This window comes from Venturia canescens, chromosome 10, assembly GCF_019457755.1.
Source record: "Venturia canescens isolate UGA chromosome 10, ASM1945775v1, whole genome shotgun sequence".
Taxonomy (NCBI): domain Eukaryota; kingdom Metazoa; phylum Arthropoda; class Insecta; order Hymenoptera; family Ichneumonidae; genus Venturia; species Venturia canescens.
The window spans coordinates 16,475,788-16,503,044 of NC_057430.1; the positions used below are offsets into that span (position 1 = coordinate 16,475,788).

The 27,257-nt window shown below is 48.3% G+C and overlaps 1 protein-coding gene across 5 annotated transcripts in view; it reads right to left on the reverse strand.

Annotated features, from left to right (window-relative positions):
- LOC122417176 (T-box transcription factor bifid) overlaps positions 1-27,257 on the reverse strand; it is a 79,087-nt gene that overhangs the window by 11,196 nt on the left and 40,634 nt on the right. For all 5 annotated transcript variants that reach the window (XM_043430497.1, XM_043430493.1, XM_043430496.1 and 2 more), the window contains exon 5: positions 71-217. In XM_043430497.1, coding sequence (XP_043286432.1) covers positions 71-217 — 147 coding nt within the window. The remainder of the gene's footprint in view (positions 1-70; positions 218-27,257) is intronic.

The following is a 27,257-nucleotide window of genomic DNA, read 5'->3' on the forward strand; positions in this document are numbered from 1 at the left end:
TGCTCGCTCCTGGTGGTTTAAAAGGAAGGCACACACGTCGGCGAGTACGGAGACTCACGGCTCGACTCACCTTCTCGTTTTGATAGGCCGTAACTGCGATGAATTCCGTTTCTTTGAATACGTAACTTCTGAACGTCGAGTAGGGAAGCTTGAGAACGTCGTTGGCCCTGACGAGATGAAACCTCGGCTGGTATTTGTGCATCGAGTTCAATATCGTCTGAAAATATATAAAATCGAGCATATTTCGGACAGACTGTTTCACACTGCTTCGGATATTAAGGGATCCCGACGTACGTTTGTCACCAGTGACGGACGTACGTCAAACATAAAACACGTGCAATTGTAAGACACCAAGAAAAATTCATACTATTCATGAGGAAAATTAAAGAAAAAAGCAAAGAATGAGGAATAAAAAAAAGTGTGGCAGCGAAATGAATTTCTCTGAAGCGTCGACAGCAGTTGCATGCGTCGATAAAATAATCGCGTATATTCCACCGCAGCGACCGATTTCTCGTGGCGTTTTTATTAATGAGAACATTCGATAAAACTGAATCCACTCGCGATTGAGAGTTGCCGGATTCATTCCCATCGAATTTAGCATTTGATTGTCAATAATTCACTCGCTTTATTTCCGACGATTCGATCCAGCTTGTATACGAGATTTTTAAATAACTGTACGCGATAGCGCACGTTTCCACTGCGCAAATACTTTTTAATTGCACGACACATTTGTCCATGCGTCACATCTTAATTGGACTCAATTCGTTTCGACGGTTATTGCTAAATTTCATGGCGAAGCGGATCAACGCGCATTCGAATGGAGCGACGCTCCGCGATCGAATGAATTCACTTCGCTTAGCGTTTCCTATGATCCCCAACGCCAAATCGGATCAAAATTTCGAGCGTATTTCGGTCTGCGACCGACCCCAAGCTCGAATTTTAATATTTCATGAGGCAAAATGCCATAGCTCCGATTCGCTTTCGAAAAAACCTTTATTTCCTGAATCATCGAACAAAATACAAATTCCCCGCAGTCATTTGACATCGTCGGAGCGAAGAATGTCGTTTGATATCGAAATTGCCTTGAAAATATTTCTATTTAATGGCTAAAAATATGCGGCTCGATTTCGATCGATTATCCATCGAATAACCGACCAATTTCCGGCCAATAATTCGCCTCCGAGTTCTTCACGGGTTGGCAAGTCTGAAATGTATAGATCCGAGTATGAAAGGTACGATTGGCACGCGATGAATGCGGAGAATCGTTCGTTTTTGTAGTTCGTTTTTATTCCGATTTTTTGCGGCATCCTTCGTGGCTCTCTCGCAGTTCTTCGGGATTTTTCCCACCCTCGCTATTTCCTTTTTGCCGCATGCAGATACAGTATGCAGTCTCGCTAACAAGATTGCTTCTCGCGACGCATTCTCGCGCGCGCTCCTTCTTCTCCCGCGGCGCGCGTTCTTCCGATAAATCTGTTTATTTGCTACCGTTTCTATATGCCGCGAGGAGAATAGGTTTGTCTCCGTTTCCATCTCGCTCCTGTCCCCTCCGCGCTCGCTCCAGCTTGTTCGTAATTGCCCGCGAGACTCGCTCGCATCTATATTTATTATCACGAGTAAAGTTATTTACTGGCTTCAACCGATTGCTGAAAGCCTGCGTGGAATTGTTCGCTCGCGAGTGATATAAAGTAAATAATAAGAAAATCTTTGTGCGAAAGTATATACACGGGAGGGGGAAAAGGGGGGCAGGAAAAGAGAAAGGTCGACAAAGAAACGGCGCGATATTTGCATTTGTTTTTCAAGCGTAATGTACGCCTCTGTGGATTCGCGTACGGGGAATTCGATGCGGAGTGGCCGAGAGGTCGAGTCGCGTCGATTTATCGACGGGATTTCCGCGGGCATTCGAGCGCATTTTAGGCGATAATAAAAAGTTGCCGGAAAACTCGAAGGAAGTGGGGAGGGGGGCGCGTTTGGGCGGTGGCGGCGGACTCGAAAAAATGGTGGAAAACTTCGTCAATGGGATCGAGAGGCTCGTACGTTGGTCACGACGAAATGTGGAAGGGACGAGACGTCGGGCGGGGAGAGAAATCAACGTCGTATAATATTGAGAGATAAAAATGGAATAAAAAAAGAGTAAAAAACAGAGGAAGGAAAAAATAACGAGGAGCAATAAATATAAAATATAGCGTCGCCATTTGCGCGCGGGTCTCCCTTTCTCCGGGGAGCGTATACGCGCCAAAAGCAGCGGCGGCGGCGGCGGCGGCGGCACTACACAAAGGGGAAATAATTAGTCCCGAGCAGATAGGACTAATCTACGCGTTTGTCATTAGCCTATCGAAGCCGAATGCCCTCCTCCCTGGGCCTCCTCCTCGATCTCGTTCCCCACTCCCGTTCCGTCGGTTTGTTCTCTCGGACGTCGCGGTTTCTTCGTAATATCCCACGAGTGACCTTCCCCCGGCGCGGCTCCTCTGCCGCGCGTATCGGAGCGCGGCTCTCTTTCCAGAATCGCGAAAACTTGTCCGAGGCTTCCCCGTGGCGCAGATGTGGCTCGCGGAATATGCGAGTGCGCTTCGAGCAATTAGTATTTCCTGGGAGAGGGAAAGAGACGGAAGCGATCTTTACATCTCCTCGACCCGGCCTCTCCTTATTTCCTTTTTTTCGCCGCCTCTCTCGCTTCTCCTTATTCTCATCGTCGAAGCGCGAGCCCAAAGAAATCTTAATATCGCATTTCTTCGCTCCGCTCCCCGCGCTCCGGACTCGGAGGTCAACTCGCTCGACGACGGAGCGACCGAGAAAATCTCGGGAGAAATGCTCCCCGGAATATGCAAAGAAGGAAGAGGAAAACTGGGCGTTCGCGACTCCGCTCCGCTCCCCGACGAGCGAGATCCCACCTCGGCTCCAGGGGGAAAAAAAACAAGACATACGAAAACAGCGCGGAGAAGCTGCGGATAATTCATGCCCTCCTCCCGATGCCCACAAACCAACCGCTTTCTCTCTCTCTCACACACACGGAGTCACGGAGACACTCGCATGTGTGCAGAGACACAGAAGCCGACGCGGCTAATGACTCTGTCCGAGGTAATCTCGGGGTGTTATCTGTCCTGCTGGCTACCTGGCGGCCCACCTACTTCGAATCACGAGGAAGAAGCCGAGGCGAGCCGCGAGGAGCGGCGTCCTTCTGCACGGAGCCTTCCGGAGGCTTTTCTCAGCCGCGATTCCTCGATATTCCGATAATCTTTCACGCTCTTTTTACGTTTTCACGAGTCGCCGAAATCTCTCCGATAATAACGAGGCGGTTCTCAATTGGGAATGAAACTCAAGAAAAGTGGCAGAAGCGGCAGGGTCAGTCCGGATAAATAAAAAAAGCTCGCGCGTGTGTCTTTCGAAGACACACGCGCGGAGACAGGTTTTCTGGAGCGAATGCAAGCATATATTGAAGAGCTCGTCTCAGCGAGACGAATAACCTGAAAATCCACGATATCATCCTCGTAAGAAAAGTAGGGAACGTTTCTTCATGGCGATTCAATTAAGGCGGGACATAAAAATAGGATAAACATGAGGAGGCTATCAATAAGTAGCATAAAAGAATACTTGTTCGAGGAGGGAGAGTCATCATCGTTAAACCGTTGGCGAAGGCACCTCCGATCTTGCCAAAGCTTATAATTCCCATTAATAGTGTTATTTTAATACGTCTCGTTCCTTTTGCTCCTTTCGATCGCGATAATTCTTCCCAATTATCGTATTACGGAGGCTAGAGAACCTGCTTGAGAATTCCGAGATAATGAGCGCGAGTGCAAATGCGAGCGAGGAATGAAACGTAAACGCGAGGACGAGAGGACTGCTGGCGCGATGGAAGAGCTTTCGCGGAATAAACTCATCGGGTGGTCGCGCGATTCGCGACTCTTTTTTCCGCGCGTCGGCCCATCGGAAGAGAGAAATTTCACGATACGCGTGTATGCGTAAGATATGGCGAGACATTTGTGTTGGGCGGATCTCGTCACGCGTCGCGACAAACACCATCGGCACGTGGAGGAGTCGCTTGTCTTTTGATCGCTTTTAATGGCTTTAGCACTGAGAGGAGAGATGCGGTGTGCGTTTGCGTTTGTATGTACACACGGAAGAATGTATTCTCGCTCGAGAATAACGCGCGCTCTTGCATATTAATTGGCGAAGTGTACGCTCCGTCTTGAAATACGTACGTTGCGGAGGAAAAAGCCCATAAAACGGGGAAGAAAAAGCAGCATTGAGGTTCGCTGGGACTGCTGTTCCAGCGGGCAGATTCCTTCCCTCAAGAATCATTATACAAAGTCTATGCAGCGCGTGTCTCTTCGCGGTGTTGGCACATGCTTGACGGACAAGAGTTTAAAACTGCGAAGAAAAGCGCTGGGGGAAGAGGAGGAATCTCTCGTGGCTCCGTAAGACACACAGCGAGAACAAAAACTCGGGCTCATCGCGTAGTTTTCAACGTGAGGGCGCATGTACACACGAGACACACGAGCAGAGTGTAGTGTCTCTCCATAGAAGAGGATGGCTTCCGAGCAAGCCAGCTAAAGAGACAACGCTTCTCTCTCCGGCCCGGTATCGCGTTCGAGCTTGAAAAAGTCTGCGAGTTTTCTCCCAGCAGGAAGGGGCTGGCTGCTCTTTTCATCGTTATACTTTTCAGAGTTAAGAAGAGTTGGTTGAACGGTCAAGAAAAGAATCGGGGAGCTCGTGCGGGCGTATAGCAGCAGCTTCGAGACTCTGTTTTCTCACACCGCGTGAGCACACATCAATCTCAGTGTCTCGTCCGCGAGCAAAAGACCAGTCTACTTTCTATGAGCGGAGGATGAGATTGAGGCTGGAGGGAAAGCGGAGGGGAGGCTGGAACGGGGCATGGAAAGCCGAGGCTCCTGAGGCGAGGCGCGCTCCGACGATCGGAAGATCGTCGGAGACTCCCGAGCTCTCGGCGATGGTCGACGACTCGGAGAAGAAGGTTGCTCCGGGAACGACGCCGGAGGTGGCGCCCCCGCTGCGAACAACGTCTGAGCCGTGAAACTCGAAACGAATCCCCTCCTTCAGCGCCGAACGGGCGGCCAACCCTCTCCGGACTTATCAGCACCCTCCACATTCATCTGTGCACACGTAAGCGCGTGTGTGACCGCTTGTATCTCCACGTATTTGCTACTCTCGAGATAGACTCGCGCGTGTGTATGCTGCACACGGAGGATATGCGCCAGGGAAAGAAGAAAAGGCGAGGCGAAGGCCGCGTGCGCCCTCGAGAAACTCCTGCGAACGTCGAAGTAGAAGTGGCAAAAGCAGCACGCGCGTGCGAGAAAAGCGTCTCGGTATCGACCGAGGCCGAAAAAGGGGTGGATTGTCCGGCCGCCACCGCGTCTCCGACACCCACCGCACCGACCAGGGAAAAAGAAATACTTACGCGGGAGCAACGAGGAGCGACGAACGAACGGTGTGTCTCTGCACCTTTTTCTTGCTCCGCTTTCTCTCTCTCAGACTCTCTTTGCCTCTATTTTTTACTTTCTCTCTTCTTGAAGGAAGAAAAATAGCCTAGTAGACTTCGGCATGACTCGATACGGTGACGCCAGAGTCTGGAGTGGCTGGGGGTGCAAAATTCGCGGGATCTGCTCGAGCTTTTTGTTCGGAAAATTAGTGGAGTTCACTTAATTTTGACTATTTCGAGGGTGGGGATTGAAAGGAGCGGAAACGAAGCTTTGGAAGTGGGGAAAGTTTGCTCGTATTTTCGTGAGTTTTCTATTTCAGCGGGTTTTAGGACTGGCAAAGGGATTTGGGATTGTAAATAGAGGCACAAAGGTGCTCGCTCGCACGGGAAAACCGAGGTAATATTTTAATCGCGAGGTGCTCCAACTGAATTTAATTGACTCGAAAATTGTATTCAAGGCCAAGAACGAAAGTCGCTTCGGGGTCGCGGATCGTTTTTTATCGCTCAAGAGAGAAGATCTTGTTTACCGGATGGTTTCGGCACTTTGAAAAGCGGAGAAAAAGAGGCGACCAGCGGCGTATGGAAAAAGGGAAAAACGAGTCGAGAACGCTTTTCTCGATTTTCCCTTCCGCAAAGGGGGCAACTCGCTCTCTCAGTGAAAAGGAAATGTTAAACGGAAATCAGCCTGCTTACATCACGACTCGCTGTGCCGCGGCACAAAGGCTCTCCTCTTTTTTCCTCTCTCTCTCTCTCTCTCACTCCTTGCGGTCTCCCTCGCTTACTTTTCCTCGAGGGAAACTCTTTGAGGCACAGGCCACGCTGCGCGCCCTCTTATTTTCCATACACCCACACACCGGACTGTATGAATATATATTTGCGTGCATGGATAGCGCTCGGGGCGAGAAAAATTAAGTATACACGAGCTGGAAAAGATATTCGAGAGTGTGAAATTGATGCGCGGCAGAGAGGAAATAATTTCGACGACGAGAACCGGAAATGGCTCGTTTTGCCGCAAAAGTGATATAAAAGTGAGTTAAAAACTATGATGAAGGTAAATGCGACGGAGAATTCAACGGATTCGAAGATTATAACGCGCATCGCGTGTTCGTCCAACCTTGGCGATGAGGCGATTCGACGAGATCGCAAATATTTGAACGACCGTAAAATCATAAACGCCAATACTTTTACGATTTTATGATAATTTTTCCATCTCTTCTCGTCGGAATCGTAAAAAAGTGTAGCCCGGTAAGAGGCGATGTAACAGCACCGTTTCCTGGGTCGTTTGAACAAGTTTTTCGATCGCTGTAGCCGAGCGACGATGAATTATCGATCACCCCGCGGCCGACAATGGTCCTGCTGATTGAAGGCGATCCGCTCAACATTTTCATGGCTTTTTTTCCCTTTCAGCATCGCCCGTATTCTTAACGCGAGCCTGGGAGGCCTGACACCCGTCGATCGCACGCTCGGAGCGTCGCGACCCCGTAATTTAGCGACCGCGGGTCAAACGTAAAAAGAGAACGGAGGAGAAAATAAGAGGCGCGCAGCCCTCGACGTCGAACCGCGTCAAAAAATCAGCCCCCGCGCTGCCTAATCTCCCGTACAAATGCCCCGTGGACACGCCGATAAATATTCCTTTTTCCGAGTCCGTTCACGTTTTTTCGAAGCGATTGGCTCTTTTTGTCTTGCAAATTTCGATATTACGACGTCGGACGACTTTCAATCGCAGCATCTCCCACAAGAAACAACGAAAGTAGCCCAAACGAGTTTTTCTAAGATCGCAACGTCCATAAAATCGTTCATTTCGATGTAATTCACGATGAGGAACGAATCGTCGGAGTGTGAAAAAACGAGGAAAATCCTCGTCCAACCTCCAGAAAAAGCTTCCACAGAAATCGCCCCGGAGCTCTTCCCAGCGCTCGACGATACACATAAAAGATAATTTACGTACAGAGACGATTCTATTTTCTCAGCACTCGCTCTTATCGCCCAAACGTCTGTCCCTCTCTTCCCCACTCTCGTTTGCACCGGATCTCACCAGATACAGTTTCACGACGTGACGACGTTTCGTTAGCCAGCCACGGGGAGAATATTTATAAAGCATGAGCCCTCGACCGATAACCCCGAAGTTCGAAGCGTTCTGTCACAATCTGTCTCGCGGACTCGCTCGACTGATGAGCCATCTCGTCTACCCGTTAACCTCCTGAGACCGGGAGACGCAATTAACCGTGACGTTGTACATTTTCTTCCTCGGCTCCGCGAGGAGTCCCGGCGCATCCGAAGCCACTGATTCGTGTGCATATTTATGGGCGATGCGAGAACCCTGACGCGAGTCACCGTCTCCGCCCTTGCGCACCATTTCGCTCGTCTACCTCGACAAAAAACCGAAAATTCCCGATCGATTCGAAGAGGAACAAAAGCATGGGAAAACCGCAGTTTTTACTGTTCGTATCGAACCCTCGTTAATTTGCTGTTCGATTATCGCTTTCATAAAATCATCTGGCCAGAGAAAATTTACGTGAAAAGCAGTGTCCGAGGCGCGTGTGTACGATTAACAACGTTCGCGTTTTTATCGAAAATGCGAATGTTTTATGATCGATTAACTCGCGCACGCGTCCGGAGACCTTTATTAAAGTTAATTGGCCGAGATAATCGCGAGAATGAAGCACTCGAATGAAGAATTGTTAATTTAAAAGAACAAGAGAAAAAAAAAAAGGAAAATAGACATCTTCGTGACGAGCGAGTCGCGTATTTTGTTAGGTTGAGCAATGGAAAAGCCCTCTAATTAGGAGCGTAAGTCGGGACACGAATGCTCGGGATCTTCGGGCCCATCAGCGCCTCGTTAACTGCATGTAAAGTCGATGTTGATGAGTGGAAAAATAATGTTAAAGATCGAGGTGTGCGTTGCGTGTGCGCGATAGGCTGTATATAATCGAGGTGCGATTTACGGAAGTTCTGCCACGATCAGATAACACTGAAATAATAGCTAATCACATCGCGCAGAAGGAAAATAATCTCGGCGAGAAAAACGCGGCGTTATCGTCGAGATTAAATCGGTCTCTAAATGCTCTCGACAGCTCAATATTTCGCGAGGTTTTAATCGGCCGTTAAGAACTTGAGAAAAATGTGAAAAAATCGTCGAAATTTCAGTCGACAAAAAATCCTCATTTTTTCCCATTTTCTGACGTTTCCTACCGCAAGGCGAACCTCGTATTGACAGCTGAAGAGAAAAGACCAATTTCGTAGCGAACAAAAGGCTTTGTTGACGTCCTGAAAACCTAAACTCAGTTTTTATTTCGAGGAAAGTCGTCGAGAAGGAGATAAATTAGTAAAAATAGGTATTTCGAGGCTCGAAAAGGAAGTGAAAGGAATAAGCTCCCGCTGCTGTCGGGGCACCTACAGCGACAGCGCGCAAGGCGGTGGGAAATGTATATTCGTGTGTGTATTTATCCGATGTGCAAATAAAGAGAGCATCGGGGTTTGGTCCTCTGTGTCACCATACAGACAGAGGCAGTAAGTAAGTTGGTTAAACAGAGGTCCTAAAACATTCAAACGACAAACAGTAAAAGGATCGGGAGAGTGAGAGTGAGAGAGCGAGCGGGAATTCAGTCTCGCGTCGAGATTTTTCGTTTTTTTTTTAATTCTTTGGTTAAGAGAGTGTGAGAAAGAGAAGGAGCCGCGAGAGCGTTTCGACGTATATCCCTTTTCGCCTTTTCAACGTGTGTCTTCTCGGTCTCTCGAGGCTCGCGCGCGCGTTTCACTGATGTCCATTAGCGGAGTTTGCGCGGCGGCCTCTCTGATCTTTCTCGGATCACATACACACACGCACACACACACGCACACACACACACGAGGAGGACAGAAACGAGAAACGAGACGAGGCTCGTACACGAAGCAAATAAGCGCTTACCAATTTTTCCTCTCTCACCAGGTTTCCCGCAGGTTCCAACTCCTCTGTGCACATACTCGTGACATAACACTACGAAAATACACGTTCGCATTTACCCAAAGATTTTTGCGGACAGGAATGAATTATCGGATTAATCGGTTCCCAGACCCTCGGGATTTCAGGGAACCATCAAATCGTTCGCGGATTTCGAGCTCTAGTTTCACGCGCATTGTCTCGAGCCCCCGCGAATTCGAGACCGGATGAAAATGACGGGAATAGCTAGGAATTCATCCCAATGTATGGGGACACTCGAAAGTGTGCGTTGCTCCTTGTGGGATCTTCAGACGCGAGCGCCAATCATACGAGTGCCCATTAAACCGAGCTCGTTCGAGGGAGAGCACGCGATTATCGAGGCGGCGTTACTTCGATTCGAAGGCAATCGCGATTCACCTACGAGCTAATTATCACTATTCCCAAGAGCTATAAATAGCGACCTCAATAATAATAGAGTTATCCGTAAAACTGGTCGCAATTAAAATCCGATTATCGATCGATATTTCTTCCAATGAAAAACGAAGCTTCGAGACAGTATTCTGTCACACAACCCCAGCCATCGTTCGAAAAATAGATGAAAAATCTAGCCGAAAATTGGGAATTGAGAAGCGTTCGAAAAAAATGATTCTCATTATTCTGTTCCATGTCAACGATAATCCTCATTTGGTTTGACACACTCAATCGTTTCTACCGGAGCTTCGTATACGCGATGATGAAAAAAAACAGACACACGTGGCTCTCTCTCTCTCTAATTTTCTCGGTAACGTCGGACCACAGGAAGTGAGCAATTTTTTTATTCTCCTTCTCCATCGTCCATTACCACACCGAGAGTGTTATGGCAGCAAATACGAAACACGTGTTAACTCTATATATAGTTTTACGTGGTCATCAGCTCATAATGCACCACGGACGTGTACCAGCCTCGCGTCTATTCTCGCCGAAGCTCCTTCGCGTCGACTCGATCAGAATATCGTCGCTCCACTCGCTTTTCTACCTGCCCAGCAGCCATTCTCGTACATTCGTCTGCTCCACGCACACTCGCATTCTCACAAGCGTATAATATCGCCTTCTGAGTTACATAATCAAGGGTCATTCGTATCGGAATAATCGTTCACTCCTCAAACTCCACACATTATAACGGCGGATGTCGAGGCAATAAAAAACAGCCTGGTGATATCGAATTATAGTGTCTCGCATCACGCAACTTTTGCTCGCTTACACGTCTCTTCTCGCGCTTCCTGTTTATCAACTTTCTTATCGATCCTCGATCTCCCATATATTTCATTGCTTCTTTCTCATGATTTCGAGCCGTGAAAATTTCATTTATTTCATTCATTGGTTGGTGGGAAAAGAAATTAAGGTCACGGTACCGCAGCATCGATGACGTTCGTCCTGGTTGAAAGTCTTCTTGCGCTTTCGATGGGAAGTTACTTGAAGTTACACGTCCGTTGTACGTGATTTTCTTGTGGATTGAAATGCGTGCGTTTTTAAGAATTTATCAACTGTATCCATCTCTATAATTTTGGGGAGGGAAGAGATCGGCGAGCGGGCACAGAAATCCCGAGAAATTGGTGAAGACGAAAGACGGAGAAGGCGAAAAAAGCGGAATTTAAAGAGATCGGCGCTCTTTCATCTCGATATAAAAGAGCCATGCGCAGGACCAGGAAGAGAGAGAAAGGAAGAGAGTTCGAGAGAGCGAAGGGACGCGAGAGGAAACGAGAAGGAGCGGCGGGAGGGATTAAAAAGCCGGAAATCCAGGAAAGCAGCACGAATTCCGTGTAGCAAGGCTTATTCCCGTGGCGCCATGCGCCAGCACCAGAAAAGCTGCTTGCAGCCCTGAGATAAAGAGACGAAAAGCGAGAGCGGAATAAAGAAGGGAGAAGAGTTTCGCTGCGCTGGCGCTTGGCCGCAAACGCAAAGCCGCCGGGCAAGCGAGAGGAGAATAAATATAAGAAGATGAAGAGTCGTTCGGTGCAGGAGAAAAAGAAAACTGGAGAAAGGCGAAACTGGAGGGCAAAAGAGTGAGAGAGAGAGGGGACTGTAAAACATAAGGGATTCCGGGGGTGTCTTGCGACGACTGAATCGCGAAAAAGAAAGATTAAGAGAGACAGAGAGAGAGAGAGAGAGAGTGGGCTCATTATGTTTCGGTAATTAGCCGAATCCAACGGGTGTTTTCAATTTACTCAAAGACGCCGCTTGTACCAACGTTTTGTGCGTATAATGCGATTTCTTTTCCCGCTCTCTCTGTCTTTTTCTCTTGTGCTCTTTCTTTCGAAAGTATGTGTGCGTGTGCATGCACGGATCCCGTAGCGCCAGCGGAACTTTTCTCTCTTCCGCGACTCTCGCCCTTTTTCTCTTTCTCTTGAAGCGTTTCTTTATTTTTCACGTTTTTTCCTCAACTTGTCTCGAGGTTACGAGATTCTCCCATCGTCACGGGCCAAGATAAAGAAATTCAATGTACGTGTTTAAATGTGCGTGTCACTCTAAATATCCTCGCATGCATAACTGTAATAAAAGACGCTGTGGAGGATTGAGAGTAGAAGTCTCGAGCCTCTCTCGTTTTACGCGCGGTTGGGCCAGTTGAAAAGAGGAAGACGTGCGAAAAGAGCTTTCCTCGGTGTCATTTTTTCCTCGCACTAAAGTCCTCAAGAGTCTCTTTTCCTCGAGCTTCTTGTCTGTCTTCAGATATTTGTCGTTCCGCAGCTATGGACTTTGTTGCAGAATCTCAGTAGAAAAGAAGCTCGTGAAATAAAGTGGACGTTCGATTCTTTATCGAAAAATCATGAAAACTCGACGAGTCAAAGAAAAATTAAGCAGCTCCCGAGTAAACTCTCACCCCGAATGGAGTTGGATTCAGGCCAATTTAAAATCTCCCAAAAAAACTAAAATTCACAGTAAAACGCTGATTATTAAAACGGCATTCGTTATCAAGAGGTCTCGCGATAACGTTTGCGTCCACGTTGGTCATTTTTGGGCGTATAAATTCATGCGTCGACCGAGGTTCGAGGGCGTCGGTGAGAGACAAAGAGCGTCCGGCGGGCGGCGGGGGGGGTGGGGGTGGGGGGGGGGGGATTATTAGAGTGGCCCAATGGGACGATTGTCCTCTGGGCACTATCGTCACCCGGAGGTGGCTCTGATAGAAATTATGATTGGTTAGATTGATCGTGCTTGTGAATTGGCCCGGGCGGCCTTCCGAGGGGCTCCACAACGAAGCGCGAGTGTTGTGTCGGGTGTGTCGAGCGTGAATGTGTGCATATCTGTGCGTACGTTGATATTAAAGCTCGAGTGGCAAAGAGATATGGCGACGGTCGCGCGGAGTAACGAGAGAATGAGCGAGGCGAGAGAGCGGACGTGGCGAGTGGTCCGGCGTTAAGCAGGAAGCCGTCCCGACGAAGCGAACCCATTAGCATCCCTTCTTGGACCCGCTCGTCTCTCGTTCTCTCTCCCCCCTCGGACAGCCCGGCTCGGTCGATTGCTCACGCGCATTACGCGCGTTTTATCATTTCAATTCATTTTTCAATATGGCTCTCGAGCCAGCGTCTCTCTCGTTCTCTAGCCTCGTTAATCTCTCGCAAATATTACGATCATTGGCGTCATTAGCCGGGAGATAAATAGAGAGAGTAGTCAGCAAATTGCGAGCAGCACACACCGCACCAGCATCCTCGGAATACTCTTTAATTGCTCGTGATTGCTTCACGAGCAGCGAAGAGAGGCCCCAAGAGAGAATAAAATTACTGCACAGTATTGTCGGGCGTCGAAGGATAATAGAAAGAAATTTGCCTTTCGAACTTGTTCCCTCGACTCGCTCCAGAGTTCATCAACACTTTCCCATCGACCGAAAACCCAAGGAAACTCTCAATAACAACGTTCGATCATCATTCCCCCTTTTTTCTAAGCCCTGAAACAATCCTCGATGCTTTATCTCCCGAGTTTCTCATTGCCGAGGATCATCCGAGCTGCGTCATCTCTTTCTTCGTCTCTCCTGATGCCTATTCAGTATACAGATATATCGTAAGACGAGCGTATCGAAATGACGAGGATGGCGAAGCGCGGAGGTCTCGTAACGCGTACAAGGCCCGCGGCAGCTCGCAAAATACATGCGCCATGGGAAGAAATACATAGATATGTGCTTGCAGCAGCAGGTACAAGAAGAGAGAGAGAGAGAGAGGGAAGAAAAATCGGAGGACTCTGGTAGTTGGGCGAGAGCCTGCGCGAGTTTCGTTGGCTCTCTCTCTCTCTCTCTCCTTCTCGGGGCAATCGTGGGGCAGCGGATATAATGTAGCCAGCTGTATAGGCAGAACGGTAATCACATGTTTGTTTAAACTCCAAAACCCCTCATCCGCAACGAGGCTCCATTTCTCCTTCTCTCTCGCTCGTGGCCTCTCGCTTTTTTCCCTCGTACCTTTCCCCTTTGCCACCCTCGATGGCCGCTGGCCACCGACCACCCCGAGCACTCAGAACTCACGAAACAAAGATACATTCGCGTCTGTGTGTATATGTTTGCGTGTTATTATTCCCACTCTCGTTTTCTCTCTCTCTCTCTCGCGTTCGTTTATTCTCATTCACGTCCCCCTGAGCCTTCCTTCCTTTTGCACTCATAGTCTCTCGTTGCGAGCGTGAGGTGATGGATGACCCGGACCAGGCCGAAAAACCGACTGCACACGCCGGGACGGGACATATTAATGGAGCGAGGAGATTTTACGCGCTTTAAACTCCCATAAAATCTCCGTATTTCACGCATCCCCTTCGCCCCCTCTCTTTTTCTCTCCCATGCACGCTCTCGTTCACGTAACCCATTCATACGTCATCCCGCCGATCTTTTTTCCCCTCTAAAGAATCTTCCGGGCCACAGACTGTTTGAGCGAATGATTATCTCGCATTAACTCCGAGAATAATTGATTACGAAGGAATTCGATCGGGCTCGAGTGCCCGGGGAGGAGAGCTTCGTCGATTTTTCAAACGAGGCTCCTTCTTCGTGCCCGCGGAATCACGAGAACGTCGATGGTCGATGACCCCGAGGAATCCCGGTTATAATTTTCGAGTCGAGCCTCGACGGATGTTCGTTCCCTCGGAGCTCGTATATCGAGCGAGTTTGATTGAACAATTAGTATAAATATTTGTTGTTGCTTCGTCGCAGGGGAGTTTGGACGGTCGAAAAAGCAGCGAGCAGCTTTTACACCACTTTGTTGCACGTATGCGCGCGTGCGCGAGTTTTATGGGGAGAGATCCCAGGGCCATGGTCACTACTGGACACGATACAGAGTTCGTGAGAGTCCGCGGGGTGAGAGGAACTCGAGTAAGGACGAAAGAGGTGAAGAGAGAGAGAGAGAGAGAGAGAGGAGGAGAGAAAGGCGGAGCACCGTGGCGCCATGTCGCGGGGGGTCCGGGTGCCCGACCGGGAGAAACGATCGTCCGCACCAAGACACATCCCCGCGCCAGAGAGCCGTAAGGAAGCTGATGGCTCATCCGAACTCATACATATACATAAATTCTCGTACATTTATAAGCCTCTCGGTGAAGCATTATGGTATCTCCCGTCGAAAGACCGGCTGAGATCGCCCGTGTTCCTGGCACGCTATTCCCTCCACGATTATTAACATCCACAGAGGGATCTCTCTCCTCGAGCCCTTTCTTTCCCTCGCTCGGCTTTCCTGCTCTTCTCCATCTCTCGGATTGCCCAAGGTGTGTCGATCGCGAGCAGGGGCTCCGAAGAGATTTGTGATTTAGATGAGAGACCACGTTATATTTGTATTATATACACGACGATCATTCTCAGGCCGTTTGAGCTACTTTAGAGACGTCGAGCATTTAGAAAGGAAGAAACGTAGAGCCTGCTGGCTGGCCGGGCTTTGTTTTCTCGCAGAAAATCCTCCAGGTCACTGCAAAAACTGGCTCCGTTTCGATTTTTTTGAATTTCCAGTGGATTTAAATCGTCGAAATGATAAATTGGGGGACACCGAGCTCGGGTCGATCGGTTGCTCGAGCCACGGACGACGTGAGATTTTCTTCTGTCGCGCGTACAGTCGTGCACTCTCGACGGATCCTCGTTTATCCGTTCGTTATGGAAGCTAACGAGGAGGAGAGGGACTCGAAGCGATGAATACGAGGTCAAAAATGGCCGAGAAATATGTGACGTCGCTCGAGAATTCGAAGAGATTTATCTCTCGCCGAGGATATGCTGGCTGCAGGATCGAGTCTTTGTTTCAAAGTATCAGAACCCTTCGATCCCAGTTTCCTTCGGTCTGATGGACAGCGAGACAGAATGGAAGGGAGCGGGGAGAGGGGAGGGGGGGGGGGGGGAGGCAAGATGGAAACAGACCTTGGGTCCAGGTACGCATATACGTGTGTATATTTATCCACACAGATGTAGATACAGCGAGCGAGTCTAGAGAGGAAGGCGAGTAGAACATGGAAGTCTCGTCAAACCCCCCGGTCGGGGTCCTAAACGAGGGATCCCTCAACCTTCGTGAATTCCTTCCGTCTGAATTGATTCGTCGTGGGCCAAGCGAAGAGCCACCACCGCATTCTGGAATCGCACGTATCTCATCGAAACATCTTTTAGTGGAGAGATAGAGCGGCGCGGTAGAGGCAGAAGATGGAAGGAACGAAAGCAACGAAATAAAGCGAAAGAGAGGCGAAGACGGAGAGAGCGAGAGGGAGGGCAAAGGCTAGAGCAAAGGCGAATCGAATCAGGCTCCTCGCTAAGAAGGAGAAGCAATCCGCGGCTTCTACTCGGCTCCAGCTACCTCATTTTACGGTAGCCTGTGTACCTTCACGAATCCAGCAACAGTAGTGGATCCACGTACACGAACAGTGTTCTCTCAACGATCACGGAGGTATAAGAAGAACCGAGGTATCTTGGAAAGATAGCGAAGAAAGAGTGGAACGAGACTCCAGCGGAGGCTCTAAAATAGTAGCTAAAGACTGTTGCTGCCAGTGCGGAGATAAGATGGGAGAAAGAGGCATTTAAAAGGTGTCTTTTAGGAGCTACCGATCTCAGGTGACCGTTCCTCCTTCAAGTTCATCTTTCTTTTCCCGAAAGCTGGCAGCGAGCACGCCGGAGTGAGGCACCTGGACGATTAAAACACACGCGCGTCTTACCGTCCCTACCGCGGCTCGAGCTGGACCGACGTCTTCGCTTTGAGCGTCGATCCACGCACTGAGAAACCTCAGAAAACTTGTCAGCGGGGGGAGCCCCGCTATATAAAAGCGATTCGATCGCGGTAGCTCTCTCGCTCTGCTCTCGCGACGAACCAACATAAATAAGATCTATCTCCGTGCTACATGAGAATCCTTTAGCACACTTGTGTGTGTGTGTGTGTGTATGTGTGTTGATGCAAAGTGGAAGATCCCAATATCGTCAGGGTATACGCATCTCTGAGCTCATTGTGGATAAGCCCAGCATCCGTGCTGGAAGATTCCTTTCATGCTCGCCGCGCGACAACGAGATAGATAATGCTCTCTAAATTCACTGTGCGTCCCGCGCGCGCGCGCGCGCGCGGTGACAGAATAGCCACCATCGTCGCTCCCCCCTTAATTCTCGTAATAAATTTATCCACACATTTATATATTCCTGTGTTTGCGTATATTTATGTGGGGCTTCTCGCTTCGATTCGTTTTAGCGACTAAACTTTGTTCTCGAGACATTGATACCAACTCGAGAAAAAATCGATTCGTTCGCGTCGAGATAAACGGACTTGGAGATAATCGTGCAGTCTTGTTATTCTCAGCTCGTTCCTCATCCTCGTTCCAAAGAAATTCTCTGACACTCAGGGGTTTGCAATATTTCCTAATGTCCGAAAGGTTTCTTTCTTTTCGTCGTTTTGTTTCGCAAAATCATTGCGGAAGCATCGTCGATGTTTTCGTTTAAATATTTAAACTCAATTCCAATAGCTATTGAGGCAGACGATCGGAAAAATTGTAATCGCACTAATCTTGTGACAAATCGTCAGATTTTTTCGCACCGGACTCGAGGGAATAAAAAGCGGAATAAAATCTTGAAAAAACGCGTCGAAAGTGTTCCCCAAGTCATTTGAAAGTTTCTCAAATCGATAGCGATACGAAGGTAGATTGGAATGTACGAAAAGAAAATGGTAAAATGTAGTAATGGAGGCGACAGCTCGTTAGTTCGTCGTCAGCATTTATTAGAGGTCATTACGAAAGATCACCGGGGTAGAGAGTAAGATTTAATTTAGTTCCCACGTAGCGTATACATTAGTAAGTAGTGTGGTCGTTGTTCGATCGCCACCCACGGCGAGGTGACTCCGCGCGAGAGGTTGGGATGGGCTCAGGAGGGAATGCGAGGGAGAGGCGAGGGGAGAGCAAGATGGCGTCTGCGAGCCGCGAGAGGTCCAGCAGCAGGAAGGTGAGAGACGTCGCGAGGACGTGTCGGAGACAAGAGCGTTATTCTCTCCAGGTATCCGGGCGCAACTCTGTATCCATGACATTGATATTAGTCGAAGTATGCATAAAACGAGTGCCTTGTTCTCACGAGAGGCTAAGCCCACGCCGGCTTCGGGATCGTTAGAGTTACGCCCCTTTGCGAGTTTAAATTAATCGCTGGAGTAGCTCTTCGGAAGGATTTGGAATCTTGGCACGGTGCTGGGAAGGACGTAAGAAGTCTCAGCGTCTGTCAAAGCGTCGGCTCGAGGTTGCGGCTCGATATATCGCCTCTAAGAACACACGAGGATATCACCGTCTTCGTATTCCGAGGAGCGAGAGAGAGGGAGGGGAGAGTCGTTATGGAAATATGCCGAAGCATAATGACCCCGGCTAATGGGAGTAGTCGGGTGAGGAGGCGCTTGTTAGACTGCGAGGTCTCCACCTATAAGCATATTCCTGCATGCACGAGCGTTTCGAGGTGGTGTATTTGTGTCGGGGAAGGCTAGACGCGAGGCTAGGAGGTCCTGGAACTCTCGCGCGCACTCCGTCCGGGGCGAACCTCGATCGGGCTTCCGAGCGTTAGACTCTGATGTGCGGTGAGAGGAAGCGATCGAAACGTTAACGAGAGTGTACTTCGTACGGCGTCGCTCACGTGTGTGCGGCTTTCTCCGCGCGCGCGTGTCCGTGTGCCGGCTTAATATATGCCCACAGGACCTTCATCGAGGCTCTCCCGTCAGCGGAGTATCGCGAATTCGCGAACAAACGCGCGCGCGAGCAATGGCGGGAGCGCGCGAGCACACGCAAAGCCCCCCGTCTTTGGTCGAGAGAGAGGCGAATATGGAGCGATCGATCGCGCGGGTGCGCGCTCCCGACGCACACACTCACGCGACGAGGACCAGAAGAGCGGTATGTTCCAGCGTGGCCGGGCCGACGTACCGTCCGTACGAACCAATGAAATCATTAAAAATTGGCAAAAACAAACGGAAAACGAGTTTTCCTGACTATTAAACTCAGCCGGGCGGCGCGAATCGTTCGTCTCGAGCGGTTCAAATACCGGTCCTACTATCCGAGACCGCGTCACACCACGCTCAGATAATAAAATCCTTAAAACGACACCGTGGGATACTTATTAATTATCCGAGGAGCAGCACGAGCATAACGCAACGAAGGCACAGCGGGCTACGTTATTAAGACAAAGTCGTTTCGACCTCCATTCCAATTATATTCATCTTCGATACTTTTATTTTCCCAGTTTTTAATTAGATTGAAAATATTAGTACGTTTAATTAACAGCTTATCGCGATCGTCAGTTGTTCGTCGAACGAGTAATACACTCGAGTTTTTATCATTTTTCCTCGATCACCGAGTGCCCTTATCTTGTTAATCGGAATATGTCCTCATTCCAATATATCCATCCCGCCTGATGATTACCGCGACGAAATTCAACATCAATTATCGCATTTGCCCCCCCACGAGAGTGAGAACAAATCTTTCGTCGTACGATTCTACCACGTTCTCCCAATTGGCTCATAAAGTTATTATCCCCTCGAACTACGAGCGTCCCGACAAAGATTCCTAATCGCTGGCCTTCATGCAGAAATAAATATGTGGAACGCGTTCGTAAATGAGCGTTTGAAACTGCGTTAACGTAACGAATTGACTTATAAAAATGCACCTTGACTGCGTGTATAAATTGCGATGATCTCGATCTTCGAATCCATCTATCGGCTCCTCGCACGAGCAGTTGATGCACGTACAATATACGGCTACGTGCGTGAAGAGAAAAGACAGAGAAAGAGACAAAGAGAGAGAGAGAGAGGAGGCTTCGCAGAAGATTGAGACGTCGCTCGCACACCTTTGGTGGTGTGCGCGCGTGAAGGTATGCCGAACGCAGCCTCGCTCTTCTTTCCAACGTTTTGCCACTGCCCGATATATATATATATACGCGTCGAGAGGATCGCTTCTGTTGCCTTAGCTGACTTGTACGACTGCGAGAGTCTCGGAATCATTCCGCGAATGTATTATCCTCGAACTGCTATCATCAATCTGCTGCGATTCCTTCTCCTTTGATCCCCTTAATCAGAGATTTCGTAACCCGAGAGAATACACTTTTGCGGATTACGTAATGCAGTGGCGATGCGGAGAAGGGATAAAAATGTCGAACGATTCCCCGAATCATCCGCTTCCTCCGTGCGTCCATGTACTCGAGTGGGACTAACACGCATCTTCGCCACCCCTCGCGGAACCCCTCGAGCTCTCATGGACCTTAATCCTACCAGGATCGGGAGCGTGGGGATCTAGTCTTAGTGGTTTTTGTATCGCTGCGCGGTACAACGTTTGTTGGGCACGAGTCGCAGCGTTTGTAATCGCGCTCTTCATCTGTGGAGAATACTCGGTGATGAATTTCGGGTTTCAATCAATGGCGGAAGCTTTTTTCGAGGCTTTAGTCGCCGTGGACGACTGGAAGCGTCCGGCAGCTTGACCGGGATCGTTTTTAGTGTCGCGGGAAAAATCATTTTCGAAGTTGCGAATTCGATGGTCAGGTTTTATTTCCGCAACAATTTTACTGTCCGGACTCACAATCGCGATGAACTTTCGACCCTTTATTGCCACATTATGAGAAACTCTGTCTATAAAATGAACTCGTTCGAGATCCCGGGGGCGAGATATAAAAAAAGGGGAAAAGCCTGAAAGTTTTGACGGGCCACAATTCTCGTGGAGAATTGATGAACGCAGCAGCAGCGCGCGGAGGATTATTTTCTGTCCCAAAGTGCAGATAATTTCTGAAGGACCGAGCAGCATGTGAAACGCTTGCCGAAAAATCTACCTGAGCCGGCTTACGACGGAGGTTGGTCAGAAAAAAAAGAGGCGGAGATACGTCATCGTCGTTTCGACCGCGACGAATAAGTCACGGGGAACTGACCGGGACGAAAAGGCCCTTTTCGAAACGTCAAAATACGAAATCGAGCCACAATTTTCCATGAAATTGATGACTCGCCCTGGCGCCAGCGAGCCAAAAATAACCGGGCTTTAAACGCTGCCCTTCTATATAGGAAAACAACGAGAATGGAAGGGTTTTCTCTAGGTTATGAATCTCGCTTCTGGGCCTTCGATATTTTCGTTTTCAATTGCTGGTCTCGCACCCAGAAAAATTCAAACAAATGAAAAAGTATTTTTAAAACCTACGAGCAACTGCCAACTTTTCTGATTCTTCAAATCCCACTGCATACAAACTCCAAACTCTTCGGCACCAATTATTCTTTCGTTCCAGCACACATCGAAGAACCAATAAAGCAGAAGAACTCGTAGGGAAGACCGGGGCTAGTTGGCCAGCGGGGCAAGTTTACTAATAAACGATAACATCCAAACTATTTATGAAGAATTTTCATAAATCCAGTTACAAAACCAAATTTTTACCTCAATCTTATCTTGCTGCTTTGAATTTTTTTCCAATTACTACAATAATCCTCTCCATGAAAATTCACACATTGAACAATTCATTGTGCATAGTATTTTTTCTCAATTATCACTGTAATTGAGAAGAAGGTAGAACGTTTTGTTGGTTAAAAAGTTGGTCGACACCGTCGACGTACACGCGTACTCTAAAAATGAACCCACTCAAGGTGTGTCAGTCAAAACGTAATATTTTATGTGTGTAGAAACTGTATTTCTGATTATGATGACAAGGATGAGAATCGAATATTCTTTTTTCTCACACTTACGAACAAAAATAATCTTAACATTAAATATCAAATCATCAAATAAATAATATTGGTAACTATCCGTTTTTATCAATTTGACTAATACGTAGTCGATTATCAGGTAAAAATGGTACCTCAGTCATCTTGCCTCAATGCTTGTGCCAACTTGAGCCGATCGTGGGGTCGGTTGACACAAAAGCGGCTCGTCAAAAAAGCGATTCAATAGCCCATTTCGTTGTACATTTAAAAATTCAAATTTTTATATCTGTGATAGAGTTGCTTCTATTCGAAACGACCATTTGGTTTTTGAAATCGTTTTTAGTTTCTTGTTTACGAATAATAGTTTGGAGAGTTGGCCGACCAGGCTCAGTCTCCCCTAAAACTTGGAAATTCGCTGAAATAACGAAGAAGGTGAACGACCCCGTGCAGGTCAGAAGCTCGTGATTCGTTTATGCAACTGCGGTTAATTGACGGAACGATCGCGTTTTGGAGTCTTGTGCCGTCTGGAAGAACGGCTGGCGTCTTGCGGTACGATAAACACAGCAAGTTTTCCCATTTGGAAGGAACGAAGTAGGCGAGGAGGCGCGCAGTTGTCCATCTCCAGCGGGAGGGCTTTCGGGTGCCTCTTGGAAAAGCAGCGAACACATGTTTCTCGAACCGTCTAGTTTGCTTGTAACTCCAGTGGCGAGAAATATATCGCGACACGCGTGGCGGGACCACGAACTGTTAGCGGGTCACGCGACCAAGCGACAACTACATGCTTCGTATATTGCAACCTACTCGACTTTACGACCCCAATATAAATACGTGCGCGAACGTATATTCGCACAGTTTATTCCAACGAGGGCCAACGACCATTCGAGGCTAATTCGTAAGCATAAATCGTAGACTTTAATTTATATGGAATGCTTTCTCTCTCTCTCTCTCTTCCATTCTCCGAAACCAGAAAGAGAAATGAACTTTCCAAGTGAGCGAAGTTCCGAGACAATCCCACTGAAGTCGCTGCATCGTTTCGTCGTAATTGGAGTACTTTTTCATCGCTGATGTCACTTAGTTTTTTATCGAAATTCATGAAAAAAGTGAAAACGATTTGGGATTGTTATTTTATCATTATTTCACTCAAACTTCCTTATCCAATTTGACGTCTGTGACAAAAAAACGATTTTACGAACGACTGGATCTTGATTTTAGAATCAAAGTGTTTTTTTTTTTTTAAATGATTTTTTGAAGAGTTTTTTTTTTTTAGTGAGACTCTGATAATCGTATTTTGGATAAAAGTTGGTGAAGCTCGATGGGGAAAGGTAAGCGCGCGATTGCACATATGGAACGGTTCGAAGGAAGGTCCACAGCGAGTTTCTGAGATGTCGCGCCGGGTTAGCAAGAACAAACGACGAATGAGATAGCGAGAGACGGCGCGGTCTTGTCAGTCTCACGCTTCGCTTGGTGAGCCACGTCGATCCAAAGCACACATCACTGTGGGCTTTTATCCATAATAATACCGGCGCGTACCTTTCTCACTTGGCTATATACGCGCGAGCATCGTCTCGTTTCGTCTCGCTCGAACACCCAAAACTGATTTTATTCCTCGCTCTTTACTCCTCGCTCTTCACATCCTTTAATTCATATCGCTGCTTCGATAAGTGACGACTGAACAGCCCCGCGAAATCGCGTCGGGTTAAGCAAACAGACTCGCCGAAATGATTCAACGATGAAAAATGGCGGTGAAGCCAAAGCGATTTAGTCAGAATTATTCATTTTCAAAAAAATTAATAAATAAAACGGACTTTTTGTTCTTCTGTTTTGATGAGAGATTTCAGTAAATGATTGGAATCATTTTTGGGTGTCCGAAGTCACCAAAATGCCGATATTTTGTTCAATTTTTCTTTCAATCTCTTAGATTTTTTAGAATTATAGAAAATGGAATTTTTCCGTTTCAAAGTTTGTTCCGAGGACTTTTTATACTTCGCTTATTTTGTATCGATTCTTCAATGCTCATTCGGAGTAGGATCGAGTAGTTGAAAATTTAGACGAGAGTTTTCATTCTCAGTTTGTAAAAAGGTCGAGCCCTGGCTGATTTACAGCGAGACGAACGATCGTTAAAACACGTTAACGGAGCCGTGAATGGTCGAGGGGAGAGCGCGTGTTTTCGCCCATTTATACTTCTGCATTTATACATTTACGTGTTCGTCGATGCGGTAGGCATTCCTGCGTCGACGTTCGTTGTCCACGCACACCTTCCGAGGCTCGCTGAGTACGCGGTTGATATTATTCCATCGATAAAAAACCTCGACGCGATAATTTTCGTCCAAAGTAGGTGCAAACGATGAGACGAAACGAGCCGGAAGGAGGGCGATGATTGACCAAAAAGTTGGCCGCAATTTCCAGCTCGTTCGATTCCTCCGCTGCTCGATCAAGAGCCAACAATCGATCGAACGAAACTCTAGCCCTTTGGATGAAAAAAAAGAACCCAAAAGCAGGCCAGTGAGGGGTGGCTTGGGCAGGAGGAGGCGAGAGAAAAAAAATGGTGGCGTGCGATCGCGTATATCGAGCGGTCTGGTTCGGCCATATGTACAAAAACACGTAGTTTCGGGAGGGCCGGTATGGCGGGGTATTGAATTATTCGTGAGTGTGGTAGAGCGTTGTGGGTGTACAAAGGTATACGAAAAGTGGGTTGGGGGTGTGTGCGGGTGGGTTTTCTCGCCCCTGAAATCCTCGAAGGTGTGACTGGACTCGGGGAAATGTGTTTATTCGCGTTAACGCCGTTTGGAGCGACGTGCTCCGCCGTCGCTCTGGCACAGTTACCAAACGCGAAAGGCAAACCAACGGGCCGATGGGGGTGGCGGCTCGGGCTTTCGGAGCTTTTGCCGCGCACGCTGCGTCGGTAGAAAACAAACTTCTCTACAGGCTCCGGTGTGTTTGTGCATATAAACATGTTCGCACGTGTTTCGAGCGCGCGTGTGTGCAAAGGGGTAGCATCGGAGCTTGCAGAAACGAAATGAACGCGCCGGCTAATTAATATTTACCCACCGACAACATCACACCGCCATGTTGCCGGCTCCGGAGCAGTTCGCCGTGCAGAGCACACACACACAACGAGAGAAACACGCCGAGGGGGAGAAAGAGGCGCGAAAAGCGCAGGTCGAAATGCCGAGCCGCTGTGGCGGCTGCGGCTGCATTAGGGAGAAGCAATTTTTTTCATCCCCCGAACGCTGCTTTATCCGTTATCGAAATTGTCTGTTCACCGATCCTCTGACGGCTCGCGAGTGCCAGCGATTATTCCAGAATCGTCGATAATCGCGCAGAGTTTTTCTTTCGATGGAAGTTCGTTCGGACCGTGCTCTCTTTTAAGCGGGTTTTCAGGCTTCGACACTTCTTTCGACGGCCCTTGCTCTTTTTCCCTCGCGCGTTCCCAAACGAAATGCCACTTATTTGTTCGGAGATCCCGTAGTCGAGTTCGAATCTGAGGCGAGATAATCGTTTTTTATGAAAAGTGGAAGCAGAAAACTCGTCGATTCGAGTTCCCTCCGTTCCTGGAGGACTGCAGACACGGATGTTGGTCCAAGAAACTTGACCGGACTGCTCGAGAAATAGTGAAAACTATTTCAAAATAATGAACAAGGAGAACAAAACCCTCGGAAATGAAGGAGCACGAAGGAACGAAGAAAGTGAAAAAGAGTGGAGGAAGGAGGGGAGGGAACGAACGAATAAAAATAAGATCGGCGAGTTGGCCCTGCAGGGGAGTCCGATTTCACCGCGCCTACGACGACGCTGAGAAAAATAAATAAAAAAGAGAACCTGAAGGAGCGTATACCGAGCAGAAAAAGATAAAAAAAAACAAAAAACAAAAAACCAGAGAAAAAGTCCGGAGAGCAACGCACACGAAACTTGGTCACAAGATTTATTTTTTTCATCAAGAAATAACGAGAGCTCAGCACCACCGCAGCGTCCTCGCCGTCTCGTCTTGTGCTGTGTGTCGCGAGAACGCGACCGAATGCATAATCATCCCCACCAACGTGGCCAGCGACGTTCATACTTCTCTCTCTCTCCCTTCTTCGTACATCTCCTTCCTCCGTTTCCCCACATCTAGTATAAAAACCTCCATACCCAAATATATCTGTACTTATATATTTGTGAATTGAATGTACGTCGAAATATACATGTATCTATGGTGGACGGTATTAGCTCTATATCTCCAGAGCTCCACCACTTTATGCGCATTTTGTACGGCAAGCAGTGGGGGAGAGACGACCGCCTCCAGAAACGCCCTTCGGCTGAGCTTCCCCTTCGATGCATACACGTATATATTCAATATCGAGAGTGATGAACGGTATAGATATACACCGAGAGTTGAGCCGTGCACACTCACGCATCTGTGTGAAGTAGTAAAAACGAAAGGGGCTCGCATCCCGGCGCAATTGAGCACGAGAAACACCCCGGATACGCCCTTCTCACTTTTCCCTGGATTTTCCATCTTCGATAACTCGCTTCGCGACAGCGGGCAACGTCTCTCCCTCTGTCCTTAGCCTCACACGCCCGAGAGCACGTGTGTTCACCTTTCCTGTCTGTGTTTCACCAGCGCTTCCTTTCACACTTGTATATTTTTATATTTATCGCGGCTCTTGTCGTTGCTCGGCTCTTCACCCCTTTTTTCCCGCTTTTTTTAATGCCAAAAGAGAAATGGAGACCCACGTCAACGTGCGCGCCTGCTACGTACTCCCCGCCAGCCCCTCTGCACACCTTATCGAGCTCGCGGTGTGTACATGGCTCGTATAACCGCGTCGTGTCGTCGACGGCTACGACGAACGAGCACGTCGTGAACCGAGAAACCCGCGCGCGCGCGCGCGCGATAATGTCGTCGTGATTTTTCTCTTTTTTCATACGCTACCCTCACGAGGGTTGATATTCATGAGGAAATCATGCACGGCGGCTCCGCGTAAGGGGATTAAAATCATCAATTTTTAATGATTTCTTGTCGTTTTTATGCTCGTTCTCGTGACTTTGATCGGTTGGTGATTAAATTGCGTTTGGAAGGATTGGATTTTTGAGATTTTGGGGATTTGTCTGGGGATTCGATGATTGTTCGTTGGGTTCTGATGGATCGTGGAAAGCAGCGAACGAATGTTTTTCTCGTGTTTTGACTGACTCTGCTGTGGGGTTTTTGGGAATCGTTACGAACGTTGAGTTTCTTCATATACGTTCATGAAGCATCTCGGCGTGTGGAGCTTCGGGAGAATTCCGGACTCGGATTTTGCTTTTGAAACTATTCGAGAGAAGCGAGCGCGAGTTGATGGGGTTTCATGGGAATTTTCAATTTTTCGTTCCGTTCGACGGTAGCATGATCCAATCTGGCTATTTCGACATTCGCGGAAATCGAGTGGCTCGAGGGCCGGGAGGCTGCGACGGACGAGAGGAAAGAAATTATTCTCGTGCGCCCAATTTTTCCGTTCGCTACTCGCCTCAAGGGACTTGAACGTGAATTCGTCCGTTAGCAATTTGCAGTTTTGATAATTCTCACCGACTGATAGTCGAGCGGAAATCGCCGAGACGAGCCAGCCTGTTGTTCTTCCGCATTCGCTTCATAATTCTCCGCGCCCAAAAGCACGAAAAACAGTTTCCCCCTCGATCCATTCCCGTTCCCCAACGGATTCTAACCCGAAGTAAGAATCTGCAAAAAAAAACTCTGCGAGGAGGGAAATTCCGCCATCACTTATTGAGATCGAGTGCGCGGTTGGTGAGCAACCGAGCAGGAATCCATTACTTTCGGGGTGAAAGACGTTCGCCATCCCTCGAACTTGTGTAC